This window comes from Punica granatum, chromosome 2 (genome assembly GCF_007655135.1).
Source record: "Punica granatum isolate Tunisia-2019 chromosome 2, ASM765513v2, whole genome shotgun sequence".
In the NCBI taxonomy this organism is placed as follows: Eukaryota; Viridiplantae; Streptophyta; class Magnoliopsida; order Myrtales; family Lythraceae; genus Punica; species Punica granatum.
The window spans coordinates 799,273-826,585 of NC_045128.1; the positions used below are offsets into that span (position 1 = coordinate 799,273).

Sequence of the window (27,313 nt, forward strand, 5' to 3'; positions counted from 1 at the left end):
TGTAAAAAAAAAACTATAATAATGTATGTTATGAATGCCTTTTTTTGATCAAAAAGATTGGCGTGGAAAGTAAAATGTAGCAAAAAATTAATTTTTGCGAGCAAGACAAACTACAACTACTACAAGATGGAAAGTCTACCCATATTATGCATGCATAAGTTAATTTGGGCATCTCCGAGACCCGGGTTCTAATCCCCTTGGGGCTACTGGAGCGCCTTTGGCGTGATTACCCGCTCCGTGCGTCGCCGGGGGTTCACGGAGCCCCGAGAATTAGTCGGGCGAAATCCGAACACCCCGGGTTAGAAAAAAAAAAAAGTTAATTTGAGCAATTCCTTTTCCAAAAGGCGGTACAATTTTTTATTTTTTTATTTTATTTTTGGGTCCCCCATAAATCGAATACTAACTAACCATACATAATGCAAAATCGATAACAATCGTTAAAATTTTCTCTTGAGAAACGATCGACAATGGTGTTGTCCAAACCGTGGTAGTTTGGACATTACATCTTTCATGTTCAATTCTATTCTTTCCGGTTTCTAGCTTCCGCCAATGGAAAGAAAACATTATTCATAAAGAAAAGAAAAGAAAAGAAAAGAAAAAAAAGTAAAACGAAAAGAAAAAATTACAAAAAAAATAAAAAGTACCCATTTGACCAAGTGATGTGGGCTGGGGACAAAAGATTTTGCAAAGAAAAGGCCAATGCAGGACACGTGGCATCAGGACACACGTCTTGGGCTGCAAATGTAGAGGTTATGGGCTGGCAAGAAGAGTGCGGCTCAGCTCAGTCCAGTTCTAGCTTGACTCATCAGGCCATTGATTAGGCAGTGTATTGAGGGTCTCTGATGCAAAACAAATAAATAAATAAATAAATAGTGAACTTAAAAATACATCTTCAATTGTTTTAGTAAATTAAATTATTATTCAAATCTTCTGAAGCTATTCTATGGTATGTTGGTCTTGTCGAAGGATAACAATATTATTTTGGTCATTATTAGATGGGTGGAATCCCACTTATTCTTGCTTGCATCAATTTCTCATTGGATATCTTTTTAATTTTTAATCGACAATTTAGACGGTCCCACATCCTGTGCCTAATCGAAATCTTACACAATAAGACAACTTTTTAAGATAACAAAAAATTATGTAAATGGTTGAGCTGATTAGAATAATCTCATCGAAAAAAAAGAAATAACAGCAAAATAGGTAGGGAAAAAAAAAAGGACATCGATCCCCTTTCTCAATGCAATGATACCATTGAAACTCCATCGTCTTAGATTAGCTTGTGGTTTAACCTATATATATAACAAATTACACAATTAATTTTCGCTCATTTGCTTCATTTTTTTTTTGAGAAATTTGACCTAATAATTAAAAAAAAATGGTTGCATGCACCTAATCCTATGGTTCGTTCTTTTTTAAATGCTTTATAATGGAAGAAAATCTGCAACCCATGTGTTAGGATTTCAAATAATCTCAATTAGATATTATTTCCTTATAATAATCTCAATTACCTTTATTAAAGAATACTGAGTTTACTTATAATAAATAATTATATTTCTTGCTCTTATTCTTTTTCTTCTCCCTTTCCCTGACCCCATGCAAATCCTTTATTATGAAGTAAAATTTAATTTCCAGCATGAAAGGGGACCAATCGTTAGTTGCAACTGGCATATCATCCTTCTTCCCGAAGACAAATTATTTATGTCTGACTTACATGTTATTTGAATCTACATATCTAACAAAAGTTAGTTGTCGGAACATCAAGGTCCGCTGACTTGACAGGCTGGTTGTCTTTCGCCTTGAGTTCAAGTCGCTTCTTGTGCAACCACAATTATTCTAAGATAAGAGTTCCGCAAATGACATGAAAGCCCATAAGAAGTCTATAGGAACATAGAGGAGTTCAAATAAGGACGGATCTAGAAATTTTGTTCAAAGGAAGCGAAGTCCAAAGAAATTATGTATCGTAAAGTTAAAGGAACGGAAAGAGGATAATTTCATTAAAAATTTAATAAACTCGATAATTTTCAATAAAAAATTCATAATTTTTCCCGAATCTAAAGGGGAGACCGCCCCCAGTGCTAGCACCCCTCCAAATCCATTCCTGAGTTCAAGTATCACTTGTGCTGATAAGGAACTGTAGTTTGTGAGGATAATTATGACGGTCAAAATTGTTAGTGTCCGAAGGATGGGATTGTCCATTAATCCAAAACCATATATATATATATATTAAGATAAGGTAGACACTGTGCCATAATTAGACACACATTTTTCTATGTTTATTGTTGTTATTGTCCATTTCTACATTATTATTTGTTGATCTAACGGAGTGTTAATAAAAGTAGGTGTAGAAAAGCAATGCCTTTTTTCCTCCCCCCTCCTCCCCTTTTTTTTTTTTTAATAGGCTTCTTCTAATTGGTGATTATGGCTTAAAAAAAGCCATCTATTAATTATAATGCAAGAAGGGTTCCAATGCTAGTAGACTCAGCTACTTTTATATCGAGGTGATCGTTTGTGAATATGAAATAGAACAGATAATAATATTGCGGCAACATATCGTGAGAGACAAACAATTTGTCGCAGTGTATTTGAATTTTCAATAAAAAGTGGGTGATGATGATCGATAATAATTGTTATTTATTTTGAAGTATCTTCTAATGTATATCTGTTCCTTCCAGGAGTATAATTTTGACACCTCCAGCAAGGGAGCTATATGGCAAATCATGATCAAAGGGCAGGGGGGTTGTTCTTCTCATGATGTCGTCCAAATGGAGACTATGAAACATTTTTCCTTCAGCCGTCCCTACTTGGTCTATTTTCCCTCCATTTTTTTAAAATTATATCTAATTATATTTTCTTGGGTAGTATTTATATATAATTATATTACTCATTTAAAAAGACTTAGAATAAAATATTTCTTCCTTTTTTCTTTTCTTTGGCAATTTCTTTTTTAATGACAGGGACAATAAAGAAAGGACTATATGCAAAAGCTGTATATTCCTATTTTTAGATATATATATATATAAATATATATATATATATATATTTCGGTAGATATATATATATATATATATATTTCGGTAGAGAGATATATAATTTATCTTTCACCAAAAGAATATATATATATATATGTTCTATTTTTGAGATCCAAAATCTTTCTCTTTTTCTTTTTTTCTTTTTTAATTTCAGAATGCCTTAAAGGAATAATTCGTAAATGAATTTATTGCAAGGATGCTGAATGAAAAGATGCAATGAATTGCAACAAATTTATGGAAATATTTGATATTCAAACATCATAATCCAATAAAACCTTTACATGCTATGAATTGGTTCAAGTGGTCGACGCTTGTTCAATATAAGCAGAGTTTTGGATTTGAGTCCTTATAAATGCAAAAAATTCACGCTGGAAGAGTTTTATACCCGACTCGATTGGATTAGTCATGGTTTAATTGGACTTCTGGATACCATGGTTCACACTGAAAAAACCTCTATATGCTGCTGAGTTCAGTTAGGAGTGAAACCTTTGTTTGATATTTTTTATTACGTACACCAACAGAAGTAATAGAATATAACTTTCATATTGAACAACGATAGGTGAACAAACATTCTCAAACACACATATAATGCATTGCTCTCAAAGCACAAGTGTACAGGAGAAAGCTCTCAATTGATTGCATGCATATATATATGTATGTATCTATGTATGTATGTATGTATGTATGTGTGTGTGTGTAAAGTGAATAAAAAGGGACGGAAAAAATGACTTTAGTGATCGCCGAAGATCCCAATTGATTGGTGTAGCAGCCGTCGATGAGGCCCTCCACCACCAACCCTCTCTGTTTTTTTTCCTCAAGCATTTTTTCTTTCAAAATTCTATTGAGGCACCCATCGTAGCTGTAGGGTCCCTTCGCAACCACTGAAGTTTCCGGTGATTCCGATGGAGGAGTGGTGGTAGTTGGCAAGGTTCACTACCGGCCACCCCTCCTCTTCCTCCATGAAACCCCCGAGTATGGTTTTTTTTTTTTTAAGATTGTTCTTATTTTAAAAAATTTTAGAATAACTTTTTTTATTTAGAAAACCTTTGGGCCCATTCGGTTAAATCGGTATGAGACATGGGGCACCGGCAAGTGCCACTTTTGTTAAAATTTTAATAAAAGAGCAATGTGTTAAAATTGATACGCAATAGCTAGTTGATTTTTATGTAAAAAAAATGTGCCAAATTAATTTAAAGTGCAGAGTTTGATTTTTAATTTATCCATGTATATATTTTTATTTTTTCAAATCCAAGTTCCTTTTTAGTGAGTTTTAATTGCGGATAATGCAAGTTCAAGTTTGGAAAGCGTACTTGTTGAGAGAAAAATAATCTTTAATACTTAATTTTCAAGAATTATGAGAATAATGTCTCCCATTATATCCCTCTCCCTCCCCCCAAAACATACACACATGCAAAGCACACGCACACGCAGACGCACCAAAAAAAAAAGGAAAAAAAAAAAGAAAAAAGAAGAAGAAGAAGGATTGGCATAGCATACATCTCCTAAAAAATTATACGCATTATACTCTCTGAATATATATAAACGCGAACAAAGTTATAGCGAGATACCGAATGATAAGATGAAATGAATCACAACAAGCTGCTTATATATATACAAAAATATTCTCATTAAGAGTGAAAAAGCCACCGTGTAAGACATCAATCTTTTGGTTTCAAGGTGCCCCGATCGATAATTTGCTGAACTCATGGAGACAAAGTAATATTTGCATGAAAGAATGCAGAATAATTAAGATTTGAGTTTCATATATCAATTGTCCATGCATATAAAATAAATACCTAGAAATTGATGATTATCGTGGTTGCCTGCTATCAACCTTGACCAAACTCTTTTTCGTTTTCTTTTTTTTTTTTTCATGGGTAAATACCAACTTGATCATGTGGCCAAGATATCCAATGCACGGTCATCCACTCTAGCTAGATTTATCAAATATTTCTTTGTGTAACTTCGAACGAAGATTGATCTTGGTCGGAGAGGTTTTTACTCCTACTTATTAATTTTGGAAAGTTACACATATATTCTTTTTTACTTTTGGACATATGTACAATTTGACAATCACATTGTGAAAATACTACTTTAAATGATATTGGGTTCAGGTGCGAGTTAAACCTTTGTTTGATCATCGTTATAATTCTGTACACGAACCGCAAGTAATAGAATATAACTTCCATGTTGAACAATGATAGGCGAACAAACATGCCCGCACACATAAAATGCATTGCTTCCCAGTGTCCCCATGATATATAGTTGAACTACGACTCCACAGAGCGTTTAGCCCAAAAAGCAAGAAGGGACAGGGGAAAGTTCTCGGGGTATCGCATGCATATATATATATATATATTATGTACATATGTGAAAAGAAAGTGAATAAAAAAAGGACAGAGAGAAAAATCATTAGTCAATTTCATTTTTCATTTCTTCATCGAAATGATAAACACAACGAAACAGGTTTGACCAGTTGTCAAATCTCAAGGGATTGAGTGGACGTTACTCCATGCAAATCAGTCTCCCCTGGATATGATTAACTCCTCACGACCTTATAATCTCATCCATCAATTACTTCAACTCAACCAATTACATCCTAATAATTGATCGGAACAGCAAACTTACGGGGCCAAAAAAGAAAGGGAATACAATTTAAAATGATTAAAAGGAAAAAAAGAAAAAGAAAAAAGAGAAGCCTCAGAATTCCCTGAAAACGACATGAAAAGCTAGTACTCCTAGAATTGGAGGCTTATGTTGTCAGCGACAGAGATGGAGAAGTTGCGAATATCGGAATGTTTCACTTGAATATATCGTGTGATTGGACTTTGCTTTGCCAATGTGCTGGCCATATACACATCAAATAAGTACCTCAATTTTTATATTTAATTTTTTTTTAATTATTTTTGGTTAAAATGGGGGAAAAAAAAGAGAAAAACCGAGGGCCATTTCCATCGGGATATTAGTCTTTCGGGCGAAGCATATGTCATATGGTCCAACTTTGAGAGGGCGGGCAGCTACAGAAGAGCCCATTGGGCCTCACAGAGTTGAGTAAATTGCGCTGCAAAATTTTACGGCCCAGATAAGTCCATAAACCGATGAACGAGTTCAAGCCCATGATGGGCCATGAAATTCTGAGGTGATTAAAGAAAACTGGATTCCGAGGTCTTCCCTGCACCAGAAATTGTTTTGGATGAATTTTTCAGAAATCCTCGTAACCTGTTATCTCGTTTTCTACGTTCCTAAAGACACAATGGGGGATACACAAAAACCGTCCCCGCCGTTGTCTTTGAGAAATCATCAGTTGATGATGTCAAGACGCATCACACATTTTATGTTGTGTTGTATAACTGCAGCGCAAGCCCATCCGACTCCACAAACGACTTGATAATCATTCGGGTTGTTTTGTCCGGATGATGATATCTCTTTTTTTTTTTTGGGGGGGGGGAGAGGGGGGGTTGAAAAATCTGGGGTTGAGGTGTCATTTTTATGAAAAGGAAATCAAAGGGACCCCATACTTCCCCGAACAAATGAAGGCCATAAACATATGAAGAGTCCATTTTCCTAGAATGATGATCATAAAAAGGCCAATCACTACTAGCAGCGCAACGACAGAGCTGAAGTTTACGTCAAGTGCATATATATATGCACGTAATAGATTTATATATGTATATATATGGGAGGAGAGGTAGGGACCGACCTATCCACCACTATCCTGCTGTGGAAGTTGTGTGTGGTTCATCGGTTTCCACGACCGCTCAATTGAACTCGAATGATTTTTCTTTTATCTGATCAGATAAAACTCCCTCCCTCGTTCTCTCACTCTTCCAACATCTTTTGCACTGTCCCCATCATCAATCAGCAATCCTATCTAAAATCCTCCCTCCCCCCATCTTCCCGCTTGAAAAGCTACTCCTCTTTTATCATATTGACTTCCGCCTGAGCTGAGGTTTAAACCTTTGCCCCCTGTTTGATCAACAACCCCTGGCACCTTCTCCTTGATTGATCTTGGAGCTGTCCTGTCCTGCAATGGCGACCCTTTCGAGATTCGTCCTCAAGGACTGCAACTCCCAGACATGGGATGCTGGGCACGGGGCGGGTTCTTGTTCTCTTCTCGCCACCCGGAGGCCAGTGCGCCACCTTGGTACGTCTGATCCCCGACTGTTTCAGCTTGATTTCGCTTTCTGGGCACAACTATATTTCTGTTCTTGGGGCCATTTTGGTGCAATTTTGTGCAAAATGTTTTGTGGGCAGTGCTTGTTTTCATTTCTCGAGTTGAGGCCATATTGGTGCAAATCCTGGTGCTTGCCTTGCGGTTTTGGTTTTTCGGGTATTGTCGTGGTCATTGAATTTTAGCTGCTTCTGGGTGGATTAGTTTGTAGCTTGATCATTTTGGGCAGTGTCCTGTTTTCTTGATTTTCATTGTTAGATCTCAGGAGGGGATACTGTGTGTCTGCGAACTTAAGGAGATTGACCATTCAGGACAGGCCGAGGAGTCCACTTGTTCTTGCAAGGCCGCTTCCTACTAATCCGGGCTCAAGGTATGCTCTCTGATCAGCGTTATGATAGATTTGAATGATGAATTCCGATTCCCAACTCAACTGAAAAAACTAAGCTGCTGAAATGAGGTGGAGGCTTGTTCTTTGTTCTGTGTTTGATTGTTTAGTTATATCTATCATATGTTCTTAAATCGTCAGAAATGATAGCCTCGGCTTCCCTTAGTCAAACAGCAACTTGATGAAGAACTGTACAAAGCCTAGATGCTCCTGGATGGAGTCATATTGACCAAATCTTTTTGTTCCTCGTCACCTTTCATCTTGGATCAAATCTGCATTACTTGTAAACTTTTATTTCCCCTGCTTCTGGTTCCCCTATCAGCTAATTATATCATCGAGTTATGCAATTGAAGCGCTTGGTACTGTTCCATAACCCATGAGTCGTCTCATTGTATTGTCTAAACGATTTGCTTACGTGGAAAATGAATTTGACGCAACGTCCTTGCCTCGAGCTCTCCAGCAAACCTAAAACCTCACTTGTTGTGTTGGAAGCACTTCTGTTACGTCAGGGGCATCTGTTCTCTAGCAGTCACCTATGGTCTTTCTTGTGTAGAAACTCACTGACGTTATGCAAGGCTACTACCGATGCCTCGGGAGCCAGCACGCCAAGTGGGATGAGCCAATATGAGAGGATAGTTGAGACCTTGACCACGCTCTTCCCTGTCTGGGTTTGTAACTGATTTCACTTCTAGTCCTTTTCTTCAAGTGCTTTAATTCTATGAAGAAGTTCATTATATTTTGTCAACTTTGACCATTGGACAGGTTATCTTGGGCACCGTTATCGGGATCTACAAGCCTGCTGCGGTAACTCTTACTCTTCTTTTGCTGTTTTCATTTTTTTTCAACCTCCGGAAAGCTCTCCTCCTGTAATAATTCTCGAGCATTTGGTACTTCAGGTCACTTGGTTGGAGACAGATCTCTTCACAGTCGGTCTTGGGTTTCTCATGCTTTCAATGGGGTTGACTTTGACTTTTGAGGACTTCAGACGATGTCTGAGGAACCCATGGACTGTAAGGGTCAAATCATTAGCATCATTTTGAGTTCATACATTGGCCAAATCATTGGGGCTCCAATTTTTCAATTCCAATGCTAATTCCTTGAACTCAATTTTGCAGGTGGGTATAGGATTTCTAGCCCAGTATATGATCAAACCCTTGTTAGGTTATGTCATAGCAAGGGTAAGTATTCCCTCGCCCATTCATTTCCTATTGCCAGCAATTTTTCTATTATCCCCCAAGTTGATGATTATACGAGGACAACACATTTCCAGCAGAAAATAAATATCTAACTTGTGCTATAATACTCTGAAACTTATGATGAACTATATATCAATTTCCAGACTCTGAAATTGTCTGCGCCTCTTGCTACGGGTCTTATACTGGTGTCGTGCTGCCCTGGAGGTCAAGCATCGAATGTTGCTACCTACATATCTAAGGGGAACGTGGCTCTCTCGGTTCTTATGACCACGTGAGTCATATTTATCCATGTGTCAAATTTAGAATCTCCTGGTTTATCATTCACTCACTAAAAGGGACATGTCAGCTATGTGTTCAATCAGATAGCCAACTGGAGTAAATTTTCTTCAGTTTCTTTGGTAGCTTGTTCAGCTAACTGCTAACATCATTTTTCAAGCAATAGACTTCTCCATTACAGCTTCTTCAAAAATTTTCCAGGTGTTCAACAATTGGAGCCATCATCATGACTCCTCTCCTTACAAAGCTTCTTGCCGGTCAGCTTGTTCCTGTGGATGCTGCGGTAATTATGCCGTTCTTCCAAGATTAATCTGTATATCTGACAATTGTTTGCTCGAAGTGGTAAAATGTTTCTTTCTACCTATAAAATGCAGGGGCTTGCAATCAGTACGTTTCAGGTTGTTCTGGTTCCGACAGTTCTTGGAGGTAACTAGAATGACTGTGTTCAAATTTTCCAGTTTCAACTTTCGGGTTGGGACATCAGTTGTAACGGCAATCATAGAATGAGAAGCAGGTCGTAGTAACCAGCTTCCTTCTCTACTCTTATGTGTCAGTTTTGTCAAATGAATTCTTTCCGAAGTTCACCTCAAAGATAGTGACAATCACACCTCTCATTGGAGTCATCTTAACCACTTTGCTTTGTGCAAGCCCGGTAAGTGGAAATCGGAACCTTATATTGGTGCTTACTGCTGAACATAGAAGAGCTAAATGTAATCGACACTCTTTCTCAAGATTGGTCAAGTTTCGGAAGTCTTGAAGACTCAAGGAACACGACTTCTTTTTCCGGTGGCTCTCCTACATGCTGCAGCATTTGCCCTTGGTTATTGGATGTCGAAATTATCCTTCGGGGAGTCGACTTCTCGCACCATATCGATTGAATGTGGAATGCAGGTAAAACTTTATAAACAGTTTGTAAATTATAGAAATACTCTCTAGTTCTTGAAGAAATGACTTATTTATATATAAATATGTATATCTGTCGGTGCCTGCAGAGCTCTGCGCTTGGGTTCCTTCTGGCTCAAAAACACTTCACCAACCCTCTCGTGGCAGTCCCTTCTGCAGTCAGTGTCGTGTGCATGGCGGTAATATAACATATCCCGATCCAAGAACATGTTTTTTAATACGACTTTTATAGTTTATGCTAATGAGTGATGTGGTTTGCTGTCTCTCTAAATCTGATGTCAAATATATATTTGTTATTGTAGCTAGGAGGGAGTGCACTTGCTGTCTTCTGGAGGAACAGGCCTCTTCCCATGGATGATAAAGACGACTTCAAGGAATGAGAACTTCATGGGCCTACTAAGTCGGAAAGGCCATTGTTTTGCCAGCGTGTATTGTTAGTCTCAGGTCTCTAAATAAACTTTTTTGTTCTCGAGTCCTGAAGCTGTATTTGATGTTAGAAGGAAGTAGGCGCATTGTATCGTTGGACAAAAATTTATTAGGACTAGGAGGGCAAAGTTTTTGTTAAGAATCCCTGAGGGGATGTAGTACTGCTACAATAAAGCCTCGCAATTTCGTGCTCAGCTTATGCTCGAACTTAGTTTCCCAAGTTACATATAGAAGTGGTTTGCTTTTGTATCAAGGTCCTTCCAAGACTCAATCTATAGCCCAGTTCGGCTCTTTGCCAGGTGGTTGTGAATTGTCCATCAGTGCCAGTGTGCATCATCAGATTGTTAACGTTGTCGATGAACGAACCGGAACCGGAAATGGACTTTGTCGAAACCTACCAGGTCCTCTTCTCTGGAACCCGGAGGCCCCAGGATGCTGCTCTTAGAGGACAGATGAGTGTGGTCCATCTGAATGGCTTTGAGCAGCGCAAGGAGAGACTCACGAGAGTAACTGTTAAATCGTGGCCAAAGAAAAAGGAACAGGATTAATCTGTCAACTAAATCTCCGTCCAATCGAGGAGTCTCTGTCACGCGCTAAAAATATCTTATTATTTCATCGAAAGAAAAATGTCTTTTGGTATTTTCTTTTTTCTGATTTGTAAATGATCGATAAACAGTCAACTCAAAGAGCAATATTTATGATTTTTTTTTTGTTTATGAATATTGGATCTCGATCCAATAAAATATAAAAGTGATCTTAGCTGAGTAACCTGCACTAAACGACTTATCAGTTACATGGATAATCCTTAGGGACAATGAAGATTGATTACTAATCCTCCCATTTTTGGACTAAATTGAGGATATATATTATCATACATATAATACTAATATCCTTCTCGGTTATATTATAATCTTGACATCCAAATCCTAATTACCTTGTCCCATCTATATCTATATAAATAATAAAAGCTGAAGCAACGTATCGGACGTTGCCACGTATGACATAGGTTGTTCGTCATTGAATGACTTTTGATGTTCTTACAAATCACAAAACAATAAACGACATCTTTTAATCATGTTACACCACTCATGGAACTCTAAAAGTCTTTTAGTTATGGAAGTAAAAAAGTACTTCATATATCGTCTTAAACAAACAAAACTATTCGTGCATTACGTGCTCTCATCATCCAATATCAAAACAAAAGCTCTTATCCTGAAAGTAATAGGAACTTTAATTTTTGGTGAAAAGGTAAAAATTCAACCTGTAAGAAAGTAAATAAAATATTTTACGAAAATATGCTTAATAAGAGATTAATTTTAATGAAATATGTTCACAAAATAAAAAATTTAAACAATTAAGTTTTAAAGGAACGGAACACTATTAAGGTGGTCACGGGCGAACCTCTTAAAGTAGCCACAGACGAACCTTTGCTAACGGGGAAACCGATATTTTATGTTAATTATAAGGCTATTACAAAAATGATCACCAATCTTTTCAACATATCTAAGTTCGACTGTTTATAATCCACGCATATGCCGGGCTTTCGTCTAATTACTACTAATTAATTGTTGGGTAAAATGCGTAGTTTCTATGTGTTGCGTGACTGTGCCTGTAGCCATGCATTCACCTCATGCGTTGACGGCCAAAAAAACAAATATGAGCATTAATTACCCAAATCTAGTGGAAGTCTAATTACAAGTTAGCTATCGAGCAGAATATCGATTATAGTATAATCATCGAGTTTACTTTTCTGGATCCTGCTGGCAACTAATTCAAAGCAAAACATGCATATGTACTAATATGTGTAGTAGACCATCAAATTAAATTACGCTCACACCGCCAAACAATATAAATATACCGGTCTCTCCTTAAAATCCTCGTTATTACCTGATTCATGACATATATAGGGAATAACTCAACGATGAAACTTTAACCACGTTAAAAAAAAAAAAGGCTGAACGATGAAAGCTGATCTTAGTTTTAATAATAATAACTACATTACGAAGTTTCAAACACCACAATAGGCTTTAATATAGCAGGCTTTAATATAGTAGATTCGACTATGAAGTCTTCTTCAGTTCTGTAGAAACGAAGTAGTCCAGCTTGAACAAAGGGTTTAAAAAGCATCGGAATATTCTACTTTATTGGAAATTTAAAATGGGTCTGCCTAGCACAACAACATAAATCACAAATGTCATCAACTGAGTCTTCCATGTGAACAGCGGTACCCTGAACCTTTATTTGCTAAGAAGGATGACCACGTCGCATATGCCAAAGAACACCGTCATCTGCTTTCTTCGCTTGAGGTGCCCAATCCGATGTCGTCATATGTCGTAAATAGTTTCAAACACCACAATAGGCTCTAACGGTGGACTCGGCTTTGTAGCCTTCTTCGGTTTGGAAAAAACGAAACAATCCGATTTCATCAAAGGGTTTGAAAAGCATTGGGTGTTCCTCATCGACTAGCTCTTCGGGGCACTTTATCGTTCCTCCTAATTTGGAAAATAGCCCGATCGAGTACCTCACCTGATCTCCCTTTATCATCACACGGTGTCGTGGACAATGTAACCTCCCATTGCACCAACCCTAATCAGGGAAAAAGGAAAAAATTGTCCTTTAAAGTATTGAGAAATATAGAAATTCGCATATGAATCAGTAAAATTATCATCATGTCGTAGATGGCAAATCAATTGTGCAAACTGGATATACTTACGAGGAATAATTCTCCGACTATGACAATGAATGTTGAAGGTGAAGGAGTGGCCCTAATCCACCTTCCATCTTTGGCCTGAACTTCCAACCCATCGACATGATTTTGTTGAAGTATGGTCAGAAAATTCTTGTCAGTGTGAATGCCCATTCCGATTTGATCCTCCATTGTGTTTGGAGCTATGTATTTGCTTAGTGTCATTGAGTGCGTCAAATGTTCTATATGAGAATCCAAGTATTTTTCTACCCCCAGAGCTTCGAAAGCAAGCCTTTTCACCAATAGATCCAACTCTGCTGCCTTTCTAGCGTACGTGTTGATGGTCTCACTGTAATGAAATTTACACATATGTGACTATATATATGTACTACTTTATAACCCGCGTGGTGCCACGGTTTCTAAATATTTTTCTCATACATAAGAATTCTGATAAGCTCAATAATGCATATTTTATATTTAGTATTTAGTATTGCTTAAGAGTCGATTACATTAAAATTTATTTATTTTTTAGCGTTTAATAGTTGGAATTTCGAAGAATATCATGAGAGTAAGTTTTTCGTTTATATTATCTTATTTTGTACTAGTATGTTTTGCTCATAGTAAAAGAAATTGAACAAAGAGTAAAAAAAAAAAAAAAAAAAAAAAGTAGAAAGAGGCAAAGTTAGAGAATTTTGACCGCCCCGCCGGGGGGGGGGGGGGGGGGGGGGGGGGGGGGGGGGGGGAGGGGGGAGAGAGAGTTTTAAATAGATAGACTTAAAAAAGCGCACCTGAATCTTGGGTTGCTATGATCCGGCCATAATAGGTCACCCAAGCTTTGAACGGCCGGAGAGTCTAGGACTTCACCCATTGCCATGTTTTCGTATAGAGGGCTCCTTGGAGTACTTTCTCTGTACCCGAAGAAGTGCACATCGCCAGGCTTGACGAACCGCCGCTTTGTCTCGGAAGGTAGGTTGAACACCTCCTCGAGCTGCTCCATGACACTGCCATCAGTCTTCTTGCCCCCATACACGGCTTCGAAGCAGCCGTACTCTTCGAGGGCTCGAAAGACATCACCTCGGACAAGGTCCCAGGAGGTGGTTCCGGGGCTCAGATCATCCGATGACAGATCTATCTTAGGAAGGCTAAGAGGTAAAGCGAGGTCAATACCCATAATTAATATATATATATATATATATATATATAAAATTGAATTTTGAAATAAATTTGTATTTAGTTTTGATGCGATGCTTTGGCTGCTGCAGCTCTGCTGTGGTGGCAAATCGTATGACTATATATATATATATATAGAGAGAGAGAGAGAGAGCCTGGTGAGTTTAGAGGGAGTAATTTTGTTGATGCAAAAAATCGGTCTTCTACTTTATATAGGCCAAAATATATTTCTTTCTTTACGAGCCTTGAATGTCTCCTCTTCTACTAATATTCCCTGGATCTACCTCTAGATCTCCAATGACCTTCGCTCTGATTGGAGTGTCCAATTATTTTTATTTATATGTAAGCAGTGACATCATTCATTCCATTATATGGGACCTTAACTTGTGGTTGACAAAAAATATTTGACTTCTTGTCGGGCAAGTGGGAGAACCACTGAAGCAATCAATATTCACTCTGCTTCAGATCGATGAGATCCTCGGACAAATAGGCTTTTATTATTTTATTTTATTTTTATTGCATCATCAGGTTTGATATGCAAAATATCTTGCTATATATATTATATATACATATACATTGATGTAAAAAAGGAAACATATTCATTACCTTAGACAAACAAATGGTGGATAAGATTCTATATATAATTACCCAAACCAGCTATGATCCGTCAATCGATCAAGATGGGATCAATTGAAGTCACGAAGCAGCATAAATGGGCCTCCCCTTTCGCATTTTTAATTCGACAACTTCAAAACATAATTATACGTTTAATGTTCAAATGGGAGCGTTTTAATTATGTCATGTGCTCTCTAACACAACTTTCAATTGAATTTCTCCATCAGTTTACATTAAACTCTTTGATCTGATCGAATGGGTGTGGAGGAAAGAGGAGTGGCCGTTTTGGTAAGAAAGGCACAAGAGGAAGGGCGATTCTCAGGACAGGGAAACAGACAGTGAGAGAAGGGAAAGGAGGAGAGGTGAAAGTAAAGTAGTGATAAAAGTGCCCCTTTTATTCTTATGGATTGGATGGAACTTTCTACAAATTAATATACGCTAGAAATTAAATATCACCCTTACATAAAAAGAAAGATCAGTAAACTATAAATAGGAAGGTTCTACAATCCTGCAGTGGCTACCGATGAATTAGACCACAAGAAGTTGATTTGACAATCATAATGATTGACACTTAAAATATTTATAACGAGAAATGTGGTATTTTTTTTGTTTTGGATTATAAGGCACATTATGAATCTAGTGCAAAAATAGATCAAAAAGCTAAATAAAAAGTATGATACTCCTATTGGTAGGAATCAAATCCAAAATATATTGAATTTAAGTGAGCGATTTATGCAACTACACTAAATTCTTATCATTTAAAAGTATTTATATTATCTATTTTGAAATCCTCGTGGAAAAGTTACTAAGACTCTTTTTTCCAATGGAATTACTAAGACCCTTTGTATTTTCTTTTTTTGGCAGTGTCATTAATATACGAAATACTAGAAAGTTCTACCACAGTTCATGCACGGGTCGTGCTGTTATTTTTGCTTATATTGGTGTTAACACGATATATTTAAATTTTTTATATTTGTATTTAGTTTGTTATATTTAAATCTTTTCTAAAACTTTGATCCATTCATTGTTATCCTTTTGTGGCCTTTCTTTTCTTCTCCCGTTTGTCTAGAAAGAACATTGTAGAGAGCTTTCGGTAAAATGTAAAGACCTCTATCTTCTTGAGCTGATCGCAAATCAAGACGAAAACGTTTTTAAGTTGTCAACTCAAAATTCATTCCAATGGCCTTAAGTAAATTAATTTGTTAGTTCGTTAATTTCAAATCAAGAATAGAACAATTGTAACAGAGATCAATATTTTACGAAAAGAGAAACTTTTATTTTTTTTGCAAAAAATATAAAGGGATAAGAAAATGCAGCTGCCTTATTAGACCAATGCACCATTGTTGCAACGAAATACTTCGATGCAATGTAAACAGTTGTGAAACACGTGGTCAAAATCATTTTTCGGGTCTCATAAGACAAAAAAACAAGTGAGTAATACAAAGTATGCTACCAACCCGCGAGACTAAGAAAACAAACCCACTCTCCACCTCAACTTCCAAAAGTTGACAACTTTAATTATTTGACTTTTGTTCCGAACTTTTCTTATAAGTCCTATTAATATTTAGAAACTTTTAATTTGCCCCCCTAAACATTATTTTTGATTCCGTCCCTGTGCACGGGTATTTTTTTTGGGTAAATTTCATGAGTGATATTACCATCTATAAATGTTGTATTATGGTGCTCTTATATTTACATTTTAGTACATTAATTTACACTACATCGTTTGATGCAATTAATTGTGTAGAATTTAATGTCAAGAGATTACTCCTAAGAGGTGCAGATGGCCATAAGTTGCTTTAATTGACTATAAAAGTTAATTGTAAGTGAAAATTCAATATTTTAAAATATTAATAAAACATTATGAAATATTAACAATAAAATTAAAAGTAAAAAAAGAGAAAATTTCTCTCAAGATAGAAAATAACACACGTAAAAAGTAGTGATTATGATATCAATGAGTTAATTAAGATGGAATGAAAGAATATTTACGAAAAAAAGGGTCCGTTCATTTTCCTTATCTCTGTATGAGATAGTTCTTTTATTTTTTAATTTATACCCAACAAAACAACATGAGTCTATGATAAAATTTCTTTCTTTTTTATTCATTATAAATTGAATAAAGTATATAATATACTAAATTGCAATATTAAATATAAAGCAAAACGGTATGTACAACACTAATTTTTTCATTTCACTTACGGACTATATATTCTCTATTTTTTATCTCACTAATTAACAAATGAAGTTTTTATTGTAATATTCGAAATTAAAAAATATTTATCAATTTTTATAGAATAGTATAGAGAAAAATAAATATTTATGGTAATTTACTTAGAAATCATTAACTGTTGATCTCATTTCGAATCTATCATGTATTATTATCAATTTTTCATTTTTGATGAGAAAACTAATGAATGGGATCGAGCACAAAAAGAGAAAGTAATAGAATGATTATTTCTTTTTTTAATTAACTAAATAATATTTTAAAAAAAAATTTAAAATGCCTAATAACACAAAATAGGAATACAGACAAAATTGTTTTCTTTTTCTTATTTTATTCATTAACCATTAAATAAATATAATATAATATAATAAATTATTAGAATAATGAAGAATTAAAAAACTGTGAGAGTATGAAATGTTTTCGTATACTCTCTCACATTACTCGAAATTGGACAAATTTATATGTATTTAAGATTTTTCTCTATTTATTTATTTAACATTTTTGTTGCAAGATATGCCCGTGAGTTTAATAAGGGGGAATGAAAAGTAAGACGGTGGAGCACTTATAATTGTATGAAGAGAATTTAACTTGAAACATCTCAGTGTGTGCGTTTCTGCACTATTCTATCTTTTTTTGTTTTATTATTTTTCTTCTTTGAATAAAAATTGTGAAAGACATTACTATTGCAATTATTCAGGGAGATCAAGTATTAAATGTTATTCAGCTTCCCAATAAGTGTGCTTTCTGAAACTACACCAAATGACTTATTTCGCTCCATAATATCTATATCTATATCCATACTATAATAAAAGTATGAGGTTTTTTTTTTTCAATTTTCATAATTTCAAAAATACCATTGTGCCATCGTGACTCTTTGTTATACCCTTTCGGATTTGTTTCTTTTGGTTGTATGCTTTCATAATACTTGTATTTGGGTTCTTTCTCTTTATCACTGATTTTTGATATTTTTCCCCCACATGTCCATTTCAATGAGTAGCCATTATCGCAGGTACGTTTGTCCTATTTATTCATATTCATTTCTAATTTCAAAATTTTGTTGTATCATCTGTTCGTTGCCCTGTGAATTCAAATAGTCTTTGTCTCCTTTCTTCCTATCGATGGCAAAAATAAAAGTATAGAGGCGTTTCTCCAACTTTTCTTTCCATTTTGCCCTTACTTAAATAATGATATTATAAATTTACCGCTTTACATAATTAACAAAACTATATTAATATTTGAAATTATCATACCTTTTGGCAAATGTCCATTCATTCAAACAATACAAGTGAAACAACTTTTCAAACTACATTTCAAGAGGCCCTTACATCTCCTAGGGTTAAATTTAATTCATACAACACGTAATTTTTACTTTTTTTCGGAAATTATATCTTCTTTAGTATAACAAGAAAATATAAAGATTCAATAAAGAAAAAAGAGAAAGTTATAATTTAATAAGAAGATAAATTTAATAGTTAAATAAGTATAGATAAATTCAATCATCAAATATTATTTCATATTTGGTGAAATATGATTTCCTGGTGAAAGGATGTGATTGCAAAAGAGATGTGACCATTCATAGAGCTGCATTTGTTTCTGCTATATATACCTTCTAGTTTTCAAAATAGACATATGAAAAATCACTTAAATTCCCTTCTCCCTCTAAAACTTTTCTCCTACATATTTCATTAAGAAGTATTAAAAGATTATCGACATTGTTGCCCGAAAATCTCAAGGTCATCTTCTTATATTTCAAAAGGTATGCCAATTTCTTATATGATATTTATTCTCTTATAATTTATAGATTCTTTATAGATCGTTAATAGAAAATATTTATGTATGGTTCTCGAATAACCCTTTATGTATTATTCTTCATAAATTTTACTCTTTTTTAAGAATAATATGTTTCCCTCTATATTTTGAATTATTACTTGATTGTTAATCTTCTTTTTATATTCTTGTTCATAGTTTTATAGGAATCAAGAAATTGAGTGGTGGGGGCCTTTACTCGGCAACTAACACCAGCTGATGACCTCGCCGAGGGTAGTTGTGCCCTCCAATAAAGCACCATTGGCATGATCTGCTTTTCTCTTTCATTCTTCGATCTCGTAAGTTTGCTCTTATGTGTGTATATATAATTGTTCTATTTATTATTACAGATTTTAGATTTAAATTTTGAAATTTAAAAATATTGAAAATGCCTTATGTAAATATTTATAAATGATATGTCATATTTATACAAAAATAAATGTTTTGGTCTGAAAGATAAAATTTTTTATTTATTTTTTATCTTTTTCTGTACTTATCCCAAATGAAAAATTGAGAAGAAATTAAAATTAAATGTGATTTACACTCAAAGGATGATTAGCAATAATTATTCATTACATTCGAAGTAACTTTTTACAAAAAAAAATAGAATTGTAACAATTAGACGATGTTTTTTTGTTATTTTGCTTTTCTCTCATTTTTCTTTAACTAATAGTGTTCACTCTTTTTGCTCTTGATTTTCATGATTTTAATCCAACTTTTTGCTAAGACTTTATTGCTCATAGTTTAATTTTTCTTATTTTAAGATTTATTATATGTGTTGTACAACATGAGTATAAAATACTAATTTACTTAAAATGAATATTTATTACAATTTCTTTTCAATTAAATATTAGAATTATTTTTTTTTTCTTTTGTTTCAGTTAACTACTTCAAAAGTCCAACAAATACATAATATAGTTTGGTAATGTGTTATATTAAAAGATTATACCTTCACTTCTTATATTATCCTTAATTTTTTTAAGGTAAATTGACTTAATTTTTGCTAGAAAATTGAATTAATTATCTATGACTTTTGAAAATATCAATTATGTTTTATTTAAATAAAAATTGTAAACATGTATTAATGATATTAAGTAATTTATGTTTTTTTGATTTGGTATATTTAACCAACCAATAAGATTATTAATGATGTTATATAATTAATTATATATTTCTCGGATGAAATTTATTTTTTTATATATATTTTCTAGCTTTATATATGTATTACGTGTTACCACTTAATCGGGAAACGTTTCACGTGCAACGCACGTGTGGATTCACTACTGTGTATATATATATATATATATATATATATATGTATGTATATCTCGCGGTGCCTACAGAGTTCTGCGCTCGGGTTCCTTACTCCATCAACCCTCTCGTGGCAGTCCCTTCTGCAGTCAGTGTCGTGTGCATGGCGGTAATATAACATATCCTAACCCAAGAACATGTTTTCTAATACAACTTTTATAGTTTATGCTAATGAGTGATGTGGTTTGTTGTCTCTCTGAGTCCGTTGTCAAATATATATTTGTTATTGTCGCTCGGAGGGAGTGCGCTTGCTGTCTTCTTGAGGAACAGGCCTCTTCCCATCGATGATAAAGACGACTTCAACGAATGAGAACTTCATGGCCCAACTAAATCGGAAAGGCCATTGTTTTTGCCGGCGTGTATTGTTAGTCTCAGGTCTCTAAATAGACTTTGTTTTTTTTCTTGATTCCTGAAGCCGCGTTTGATGTTAGAAGGAAGTAGGTGCGTTGTACCGTTGGACGAAAATTTATTAGGACTAGGAGGGCAAAGTTTTTGTTAAGAATCCCTGAGGGCATATAGTACTGCTACAATAAAGCCCCGAATTTTTCGTGCTCAGCTTATGCTTGAACTTAGTTTCCCAATTTATGTATCAAAGAGATCTGCTTTTGTATCGAGGTCCTTCCAATCCATGACTCAATCTGTAGCCCAGTGTGGCCCTTCACCAGCTGGTCGTGAATTGTCCATCAGTGCCGATGTGCATCATTAAAAATTTAATATTTAAGAAATGTAATATTTTTTCTAAGTAATATCATTTTTATTCATCCATATTTGGTATTATAATTCATGTTCAATTATCCTTAATTTGCACTAATAATTGAATGGTTTCAACTTAAGAATATTTATAATTTAATGAACATTTCAATTGTGATGGTAATTTTTAAAAATACATCTTAAAATAACCACTCTAACCAATAGCACGTGCATCGCAAGGGCAAAAAAGCTAGTCATTTTATAAAAGATAATCGAATTTGAAATCTCTTGTGTGTGCTTATGCACTCTATACATTCTTTTTATGTTTCATTATAGTTTTTTCGTTGGAAAAAAATTATGAAAGACATTACTCTCGTAATTCTGAAAGATAAAGCATTAGATGTTATTTCTCTCCCAATAAATGCGCTTTTCGAAATTCGAACTTGTATTATCCTTCTTATAACCAACGCTTGGTTAGAGGCAGATATCTTCAGTCTTCACGATTGGTCTTGGGTTTCTCATGCTCTCGATGGGGTTGACTCTGACTTTAGAGAACTTGAGACGATGTCTGAGGAACCCATGGACTGTATGGGGTAAATCATTAGAGTTTTGAGTTCATACATTGGCCGAATGTTTGAGGCTCCAACGTTTCAGTTCAAATGCTAATACCTCGAACTCGATTTTGCAAGTCGTTGTAGGATTTCTAGCTCAGTATATGATCAAACGTCCCCTGTTAGGCTTCGTCATAGCAATTGTAAATATTCCCTCACCCATTCAGTTCCTATTCTCGGCAATTTTTCTATTATCCCCCCAAGTTGATGATAATACTACAAGTACAACACATTCCCAGCAGAAAAATAAATATCTAACTTATGCTATAATACTCTGAAACATATGATGAGCTATATATATCTCACTTTTCAGACTCTGAAATTGTCTGCACCTCTTGCTACGGGTCGTACACAGGTGTCGTGCTGCCCTGGAGGTCAAGCATCGAATGTCGCTACCTACATATCTACGGGGGGACGTGACTCTCTCGGTTCTTATGATCACGTGAGTTACATTTATCCATGTGTCAACTAAATTCCTGTTCGAGCGATCAAGGAGTCTCATTCATATGCTAAGAATATTTTATAACTGCGTCGAGGAAAAAGAAAAGAAAAGAAAAGAAAAGCTGTATTTTGGTATTTTCTTCTATTTGATTTGTAAATTATATAAACAGTCAATTGGGAGAGAATGATTCTTTTTTTTTTTTATGAATATGAAATCTCAATCCAATGATATATAAAAGTAATCTTATCTGAATAATCTGCACGAAATGACTTACCAGTTATTGTTAGTCCTTTGGGACAACGAATATTGACTAATCCTTTTTGTCGACTAACTTAAGGATATTATATATGTCATGAATGTTGTAACAACGAGGACTTTAAGCGGAGATTAGCATATTATATTGGATTTTTATATAAGTAACTAATTAAGTTGTTTGGCCGTGCGATTAATCTAATTTGATGATCTACTAAACACATACATTAGTACATATGCATGTTTTGTTTTGAATTAGTTGCAACGGAACCAGAAAAATAAACGAGGATATTACAATATAATTCATAATAGTGTTCAATCCCGTGCAACGCGCACGGGTTTGTGTCTATATATTTATATTTTGTACTAATTAATAATTTAAGATATTAATTTATTTATTAGTATTATTGTTATTACTGAAAATAAAATATTTCAATAATCAATTTTTAAAAATAATTTTCAACAGAATTACATTAATACTTTTGAATAGTTCAATTATAATTTTATAATGAACATTCTTATTATGTCTCGTAAATTTATTTAATTTCTTTCACAATTTTAATTTACATTATATATAATTATATTATTTTATATTATTTTTTAAACTTATGAAATCTGGATAAAAATTATTATTATGCACTCAAGTAAATTTTAGTTATATATGGATTATGCTTGCTAATTCGTAGTTAGACTTTCACTTGATATGATAATTAATGCTCCTATTTATAGTTTCTGGCCGTCCACACAGGTGAATGCCTACACGCAGAGTCACACGCTTACAGAAGCTAAGCAATTTACCGGGCTGTAATATGTAAGTGTAATGTAATAAATATATATGGAAAAAACGAAAAATCTACCCAAAAAAGAAAAAAAAATAACGAGAACTATCCTGAGAAATGGATTTGATATAGTGATAAGTCATCGACTAGGGAACCGTTAGGTTTTATATTTGATCCTCCTTAGTTGAAATTTATAGGCCCTCAATTTACCTTTCACTATTTTGTGTACTGGATCCCATATATATATATAAGAGGTATTTTTTTTATAGGTAAATGAAGAGAGAGAGGTATCCTTTATCGAAAAAGAGAGAGAGACATCCTTAATTTTGAATTCTTGAGATTACATAAATATTTACCCATTCTAAAAGGTAATTAATCTATTAAAATAAACTAATTTTAAATATTTTAGTGAGTAAATAAATATTATAAATTTGTTCTCTCTTTTTCTTTCTTCAATTTTCCCCTCGCTACCATATTTCTCTTTTCTCTCTTTCGGTTCAACGATCTCTCTCCTCTCATCAGCTCACAACTTGAACATCACTCTCATATCAATTTTCCTTATTTTCCCCTAATTTTTTTAATAATTTGCAAGAAAACTGACGACTATATATATATATATTGCAGATCAGTAAATTTCACCTTCGATACTCTACTCATTTAATTTGTAAATTTTTTGTTATAACTTTTTACAATCAAATTATATCATAATAGAATTTTTCAAGTCACTTAATTAATTAGATATGCCTGTAGCGTGAGTTCAGAAGCTAATATACATATAGAAGATACTAACACAGAGCGGTAGACGACTATCGTATAAAAAATCGCATAATTCCTACTAGTTATAATCATATAATTGTCTTCTATAAAAATTGATAGATGATCATATCCAGCATACCATCTAAATGTAATTAATTATATCTACTAATGACTGAATCTATGCCCTAGCATCGACTACAATAATTATGTGCCAGTCAATTTGCAACAATTTTCAGTAGTAAGTCTATCTTTCTCAATTAACTTCATAAAGGCAGCCTTTCTCCGTGTTTGGCTTAAGGAAATGTTGTACGTTACCGTCCTGCCTCGAGAGAATTTATTTGCCATGAATGATGAAACCTTCCCCTCCCATGGCTTAACGGACGTCATGTTAAACATGACTAATCAAGAATTTGATTCGCCTTTTCTTTTTTATCTTTCTTTTCTTTCTATGTAAGCCTACCAACATATATATGCTTAGGATTCACATGCCCTCTCGTATTTTTATCTATTGATCCGGATGAAACATTTTCCTCGCATCACTTTTAATTTGTTCCAACATACATATACTTATTTAAGGGGAAAAGAACATCTTAGAAAATTTGGGTTGGACATGAAATCTAGTAACCAGAACTTCCTAAATTCATCTCTATTATATATATCCGTCCCTTATTAAATCCTTAAACTCAACGCATGGGACACCGATCATCATTGATTAGTTACTGAAAATGATTTTGTGACGTATTTATGCTTATGTAAAATTGATCTTATTTCGATAATTGAGGTAGTCAACTTGATTTTGTGCATCAATACTTAAACGCCAGGCTAACGTATATATATGCTGATTAATATGGTAACATTATAATATTGTAATTGTGATAAAGTGTCGTCCACCACAGTGTGATTGAGGTTATAGGTAGAATTACATAATGAATAGTCCTCCTTATTTCTGTGAAATGATCGATGATCTTTGCACCATATATATAATTGCAGGCTTGCGCAGAATTATTAAATAAACATTTCATTTAGCCTTATCCAGTTGCCCACTCGTTATAGTTAAATAAATTCAGACTAAATTAAGAAATTAATCACGTGCGCCTTTTGAATCAGATAGCAATGGATCTAGGGCTTATAAAGTTCATTCCGGAAGCCCATATGCATAATTATGTAGCCCCAAATACTTGATATAGACAATTAAGTTAAAATTTATAAGTATTTTGTGATTTTACCACGTGAATTCTATTACATATAACCATTATATACAAAAACTTTTCCAGCTTTGGGCTTATATAGGCAATTAAGTTGACGGACTGCTACCATTGGGCTCAAAATAAAAAAGTTTTTGCCCTAGCCAACGTACATAATTTCGCATGCGCCCTCATACAGGCTGTGAGATCGAAAGTCGGCTTATATCGGGCCTATAAGGTTTTTCCATTGAATTTGAAATGAGGCGGGTCGGGTTTTCTAATCCAAACCCGAAAAGCACATGCAGGCATTTCTACACAAACGATTGCTCATCCCTACAGCAACCTTACTATGGCTTATGGATTATATTCCAGAACTTAAATTAACTGCACCCGAGATAGGTGGTTATGTTATCGTTATTTTGTTATTATTCCGGTCAAGTGCATTCTGTGAAGAACTCGCCAAGATGTCCGTTATTGTTACTCTCTTTGGGCTTCCATTCGGTCCTTGCCCGAACAATCTCGTGCCCAGTCTCTAGTTGAAGCAAGTGCTTGAACTCAACTTTGCGGGACTTCTCCGCTCCATCCCCAGAGATCTTGGTCAGTGACTGGCGCACGCTGTCCCTGCCACATTCCCTCCTATACTCCAGCGTTATTGCCAAGAGGTCATGAGTCTCCAGAATTGTCTGAGGAGTACTCTGCAGATTCGCCCTCAATAAGTAAACCTTCAAAGCATAAGGTAATCAAGCAGGCTGAGTGTATAGAATATATATACCTCAAGAATCCAGCCAATGTACTTCACATTGTTGACATGCTGGTTCACATCTAAATCACTCCACCTAGGCTGCAGCAGAATTAGCACATACATGGAAAAAAAAATGGCGAAAAGTTCCATTTACTAACTAGATATGGAGTAATTTGGATTATTGGCCACTTACAGTTAAACCTGAGAGGACATAATCTGCAGTTTTGGCATCCAACTTAGGCAGCTTCCTACTGTCCTCATCCACAACAGGAGCGGAGTTCAGAAGATGAGGTTCTATTTCTCCTCGAACCTCTTTGGGAATTTTGGATAATTTTCTTGTCAATTTATTCATCATCACCCACACGCTGCGACACACAAACCCGAAAAGAGATAATTTTTTCTCTAGGAACCATGGATTATTAATAGTTCATAAGTGCTAAAAGGTGAGGAGTGATTCCACGAAATGCTACCTAGAGGCCCTTGTTCGAGTTTCTTCGGTTTTTACATCCCTTACAAGCCAATCAATCCGCATGCCGTTCCTACCAGATGCAGATAACCATGCGTCTACTTGAACAACATCACCCCTGCATCCAGGAAATACAAGGCTTAGCCGCTGCTCGTCGTCAATCAACTACAATATGGCTAGTGTAACATAAAATGATGGGAGTAAAGTTATGGCTTACGGCTTACCAAGTGGGATATCGATCGACCAAAACTTGCATCTTTGTGACAACCCAAATCAGGTTTCTCTTGGTCATCTCCCGCGTAGAACCAAAACCATCAAATATAAGCCCGGCAGTCATAAAATGACTGAGGGCGGCCTCCTGCAACATCAGTGAGAAAGAAGCTCGACCCCGTGATATCGCTATTCCAAATAATCACTACAAATAACGGAAGAAAGATCAACTGTCTACCTGTAACTGATTCATTATCGTCTCTATGGATGCTGTCTGATCCGCACCTATTTCATAAGACCTAATAGTAAAATTCTGCCTGAACACAAGGCCATCTTGCACTATCCCCCCTAGACCGAATGGATCGATAAACATGCCTGGTCGTCTCAGTTTCTGATCAAGCGTCATCAGTTGTTGCTTCCTTGCCGCCATGAAGATGCTTGTAATAGCAGCGAGGAGCATACTCCAATCAGGCAAGCGATCATATAAGGAGGTCTTTGGGGGAGGTGAAGGCGTACTATCATCAGCCTTTGCAGTTTCGGGGCATGTCATCGAGCCAACAAAGCTTCCATTGATCTTCGGGTGGGCCTGGGCGTCTGCCTTAACCTGCAAGTTACCTGAAGTGGTTATCGACTTCATCGCACCTAAATATGCAGAACCATTTCCATGCTTGGTAGCTTTGGCTGGGTAATTTGGTGAAGGTAGTGGGAAGAAAGGGGAAGCAGCAGCTGTAGCAACCATGATGCGACCAATCAAAGCCATTAACGTTTCCACGATAACAAATTCGGCATTCTAATTAAGGAGACATGAACAAGCGATTAAGTTCTATTTTACTTGGTAAGTAGAACTTTGAATGCATACATATATTATATATAATATAGTTATATGGATGGGCATTGAATCTAGTAGAGAAAAAAGAGAATGGCGATAGTTACAAAGAAATAAAAAAAAGATATGAAGAATTTCACCATGAGAATCG

At 35.1% G+C, this 27,313-nt stretch overlaps 3 protein-coding genes across 3 annotated transcripts; 1 reads left to right on the forward strand and 2 right to left on the reverse strand.

Moving 5' to 3' along the window:
• Window positions 1-6,730: 6,730 nt before the first annotated feature.
• On the forward strand, window positions 6,731-10,680 carry LOC116196408 (sodium/pyruvate cotransporter BASS2, chloroplastic). Its single transcript, XM_031526108.1, has 13 exons — window positions 6,731-7,176; window positions 7,462-7,573; window positions 8,142-8,256; window positions 8,351-8,392; window positions 8,485-8,598; window positions 8,704-8,766; window positions 8,928-9,055; window positions 9,262-9,343; window positions 9,435-9,486; window positions 9,615-9,712; window positions 9,793-9,951; window positions 10,053-10,142; window positions 10,266-10,680. The coding sequence occupies exons 1-13, from the start codon at window positions 7,062-7,064 to the stop codon at window positions 10,341-10,343; spliced, it is 1,248 nt and encodes a 415-aa protein (XP_031381968.1). The 5' UTR covers window positions 6,731-7,061; the 3' UTR covers window positions 10,344-10,680.
• Window positions 10,681-12,344: 1,664 nt separating this feature from the next.
• On the reverse strand, window positions 12,345-14,427 carry LOC116196410 (probable 2-oxoglutarate-dependent dioxygenase AOP1). Its single transcript, XM_031526109.1, has 3 exons — window positions 13,864-14,427; window positions 13,103-13,424; window positions 12,345-12,975 (listed from the first exon to the last, which is right to left on the reverse strand). The coding sequence occupies exons 1-3, from the start codon at window positions 14,244-14,246 to the stop codon at window positions 12,733-12,735; spliced, it is 948 nt and encodes a 315-aa protein (XP_031381969.1). The 5' UTR covers window positions 14,247-14,427; the 3' UTR covers window positions 12,345-12,732.
• A 10,925-nt stretch (window positions 14,428-25,352) lies between these two features.
• LOC116196587 (palmitoyl-acyl carrier protein thioesterase, chloroplastic-like) lies at window positions 25,353-27,075 on the reverse strand. The gene is made up of 7 exons (XM_031526379.1): window positions 26,994-27,075; window positions 26,575-26,951; window positions 26,351-26,484; window positions 26,131-26,244; window positions 25,854-26,025; window positions 25,691-25,759; window positions 25,353-25,613 (listed from the first exon to the last, which is right to left on the reverse strand). The coding sequence occupies exons 1-7, from the start codon at window positions 27,073-27,075 to the stop codon at window positions 25,353-25,355; spliced, it is 1,209 nt and encodes a 402-aa protein (XP_031382239.1).
• Between the last annotated feature and the right edge of the window lie 238 nt (window positions 27,076-27,313).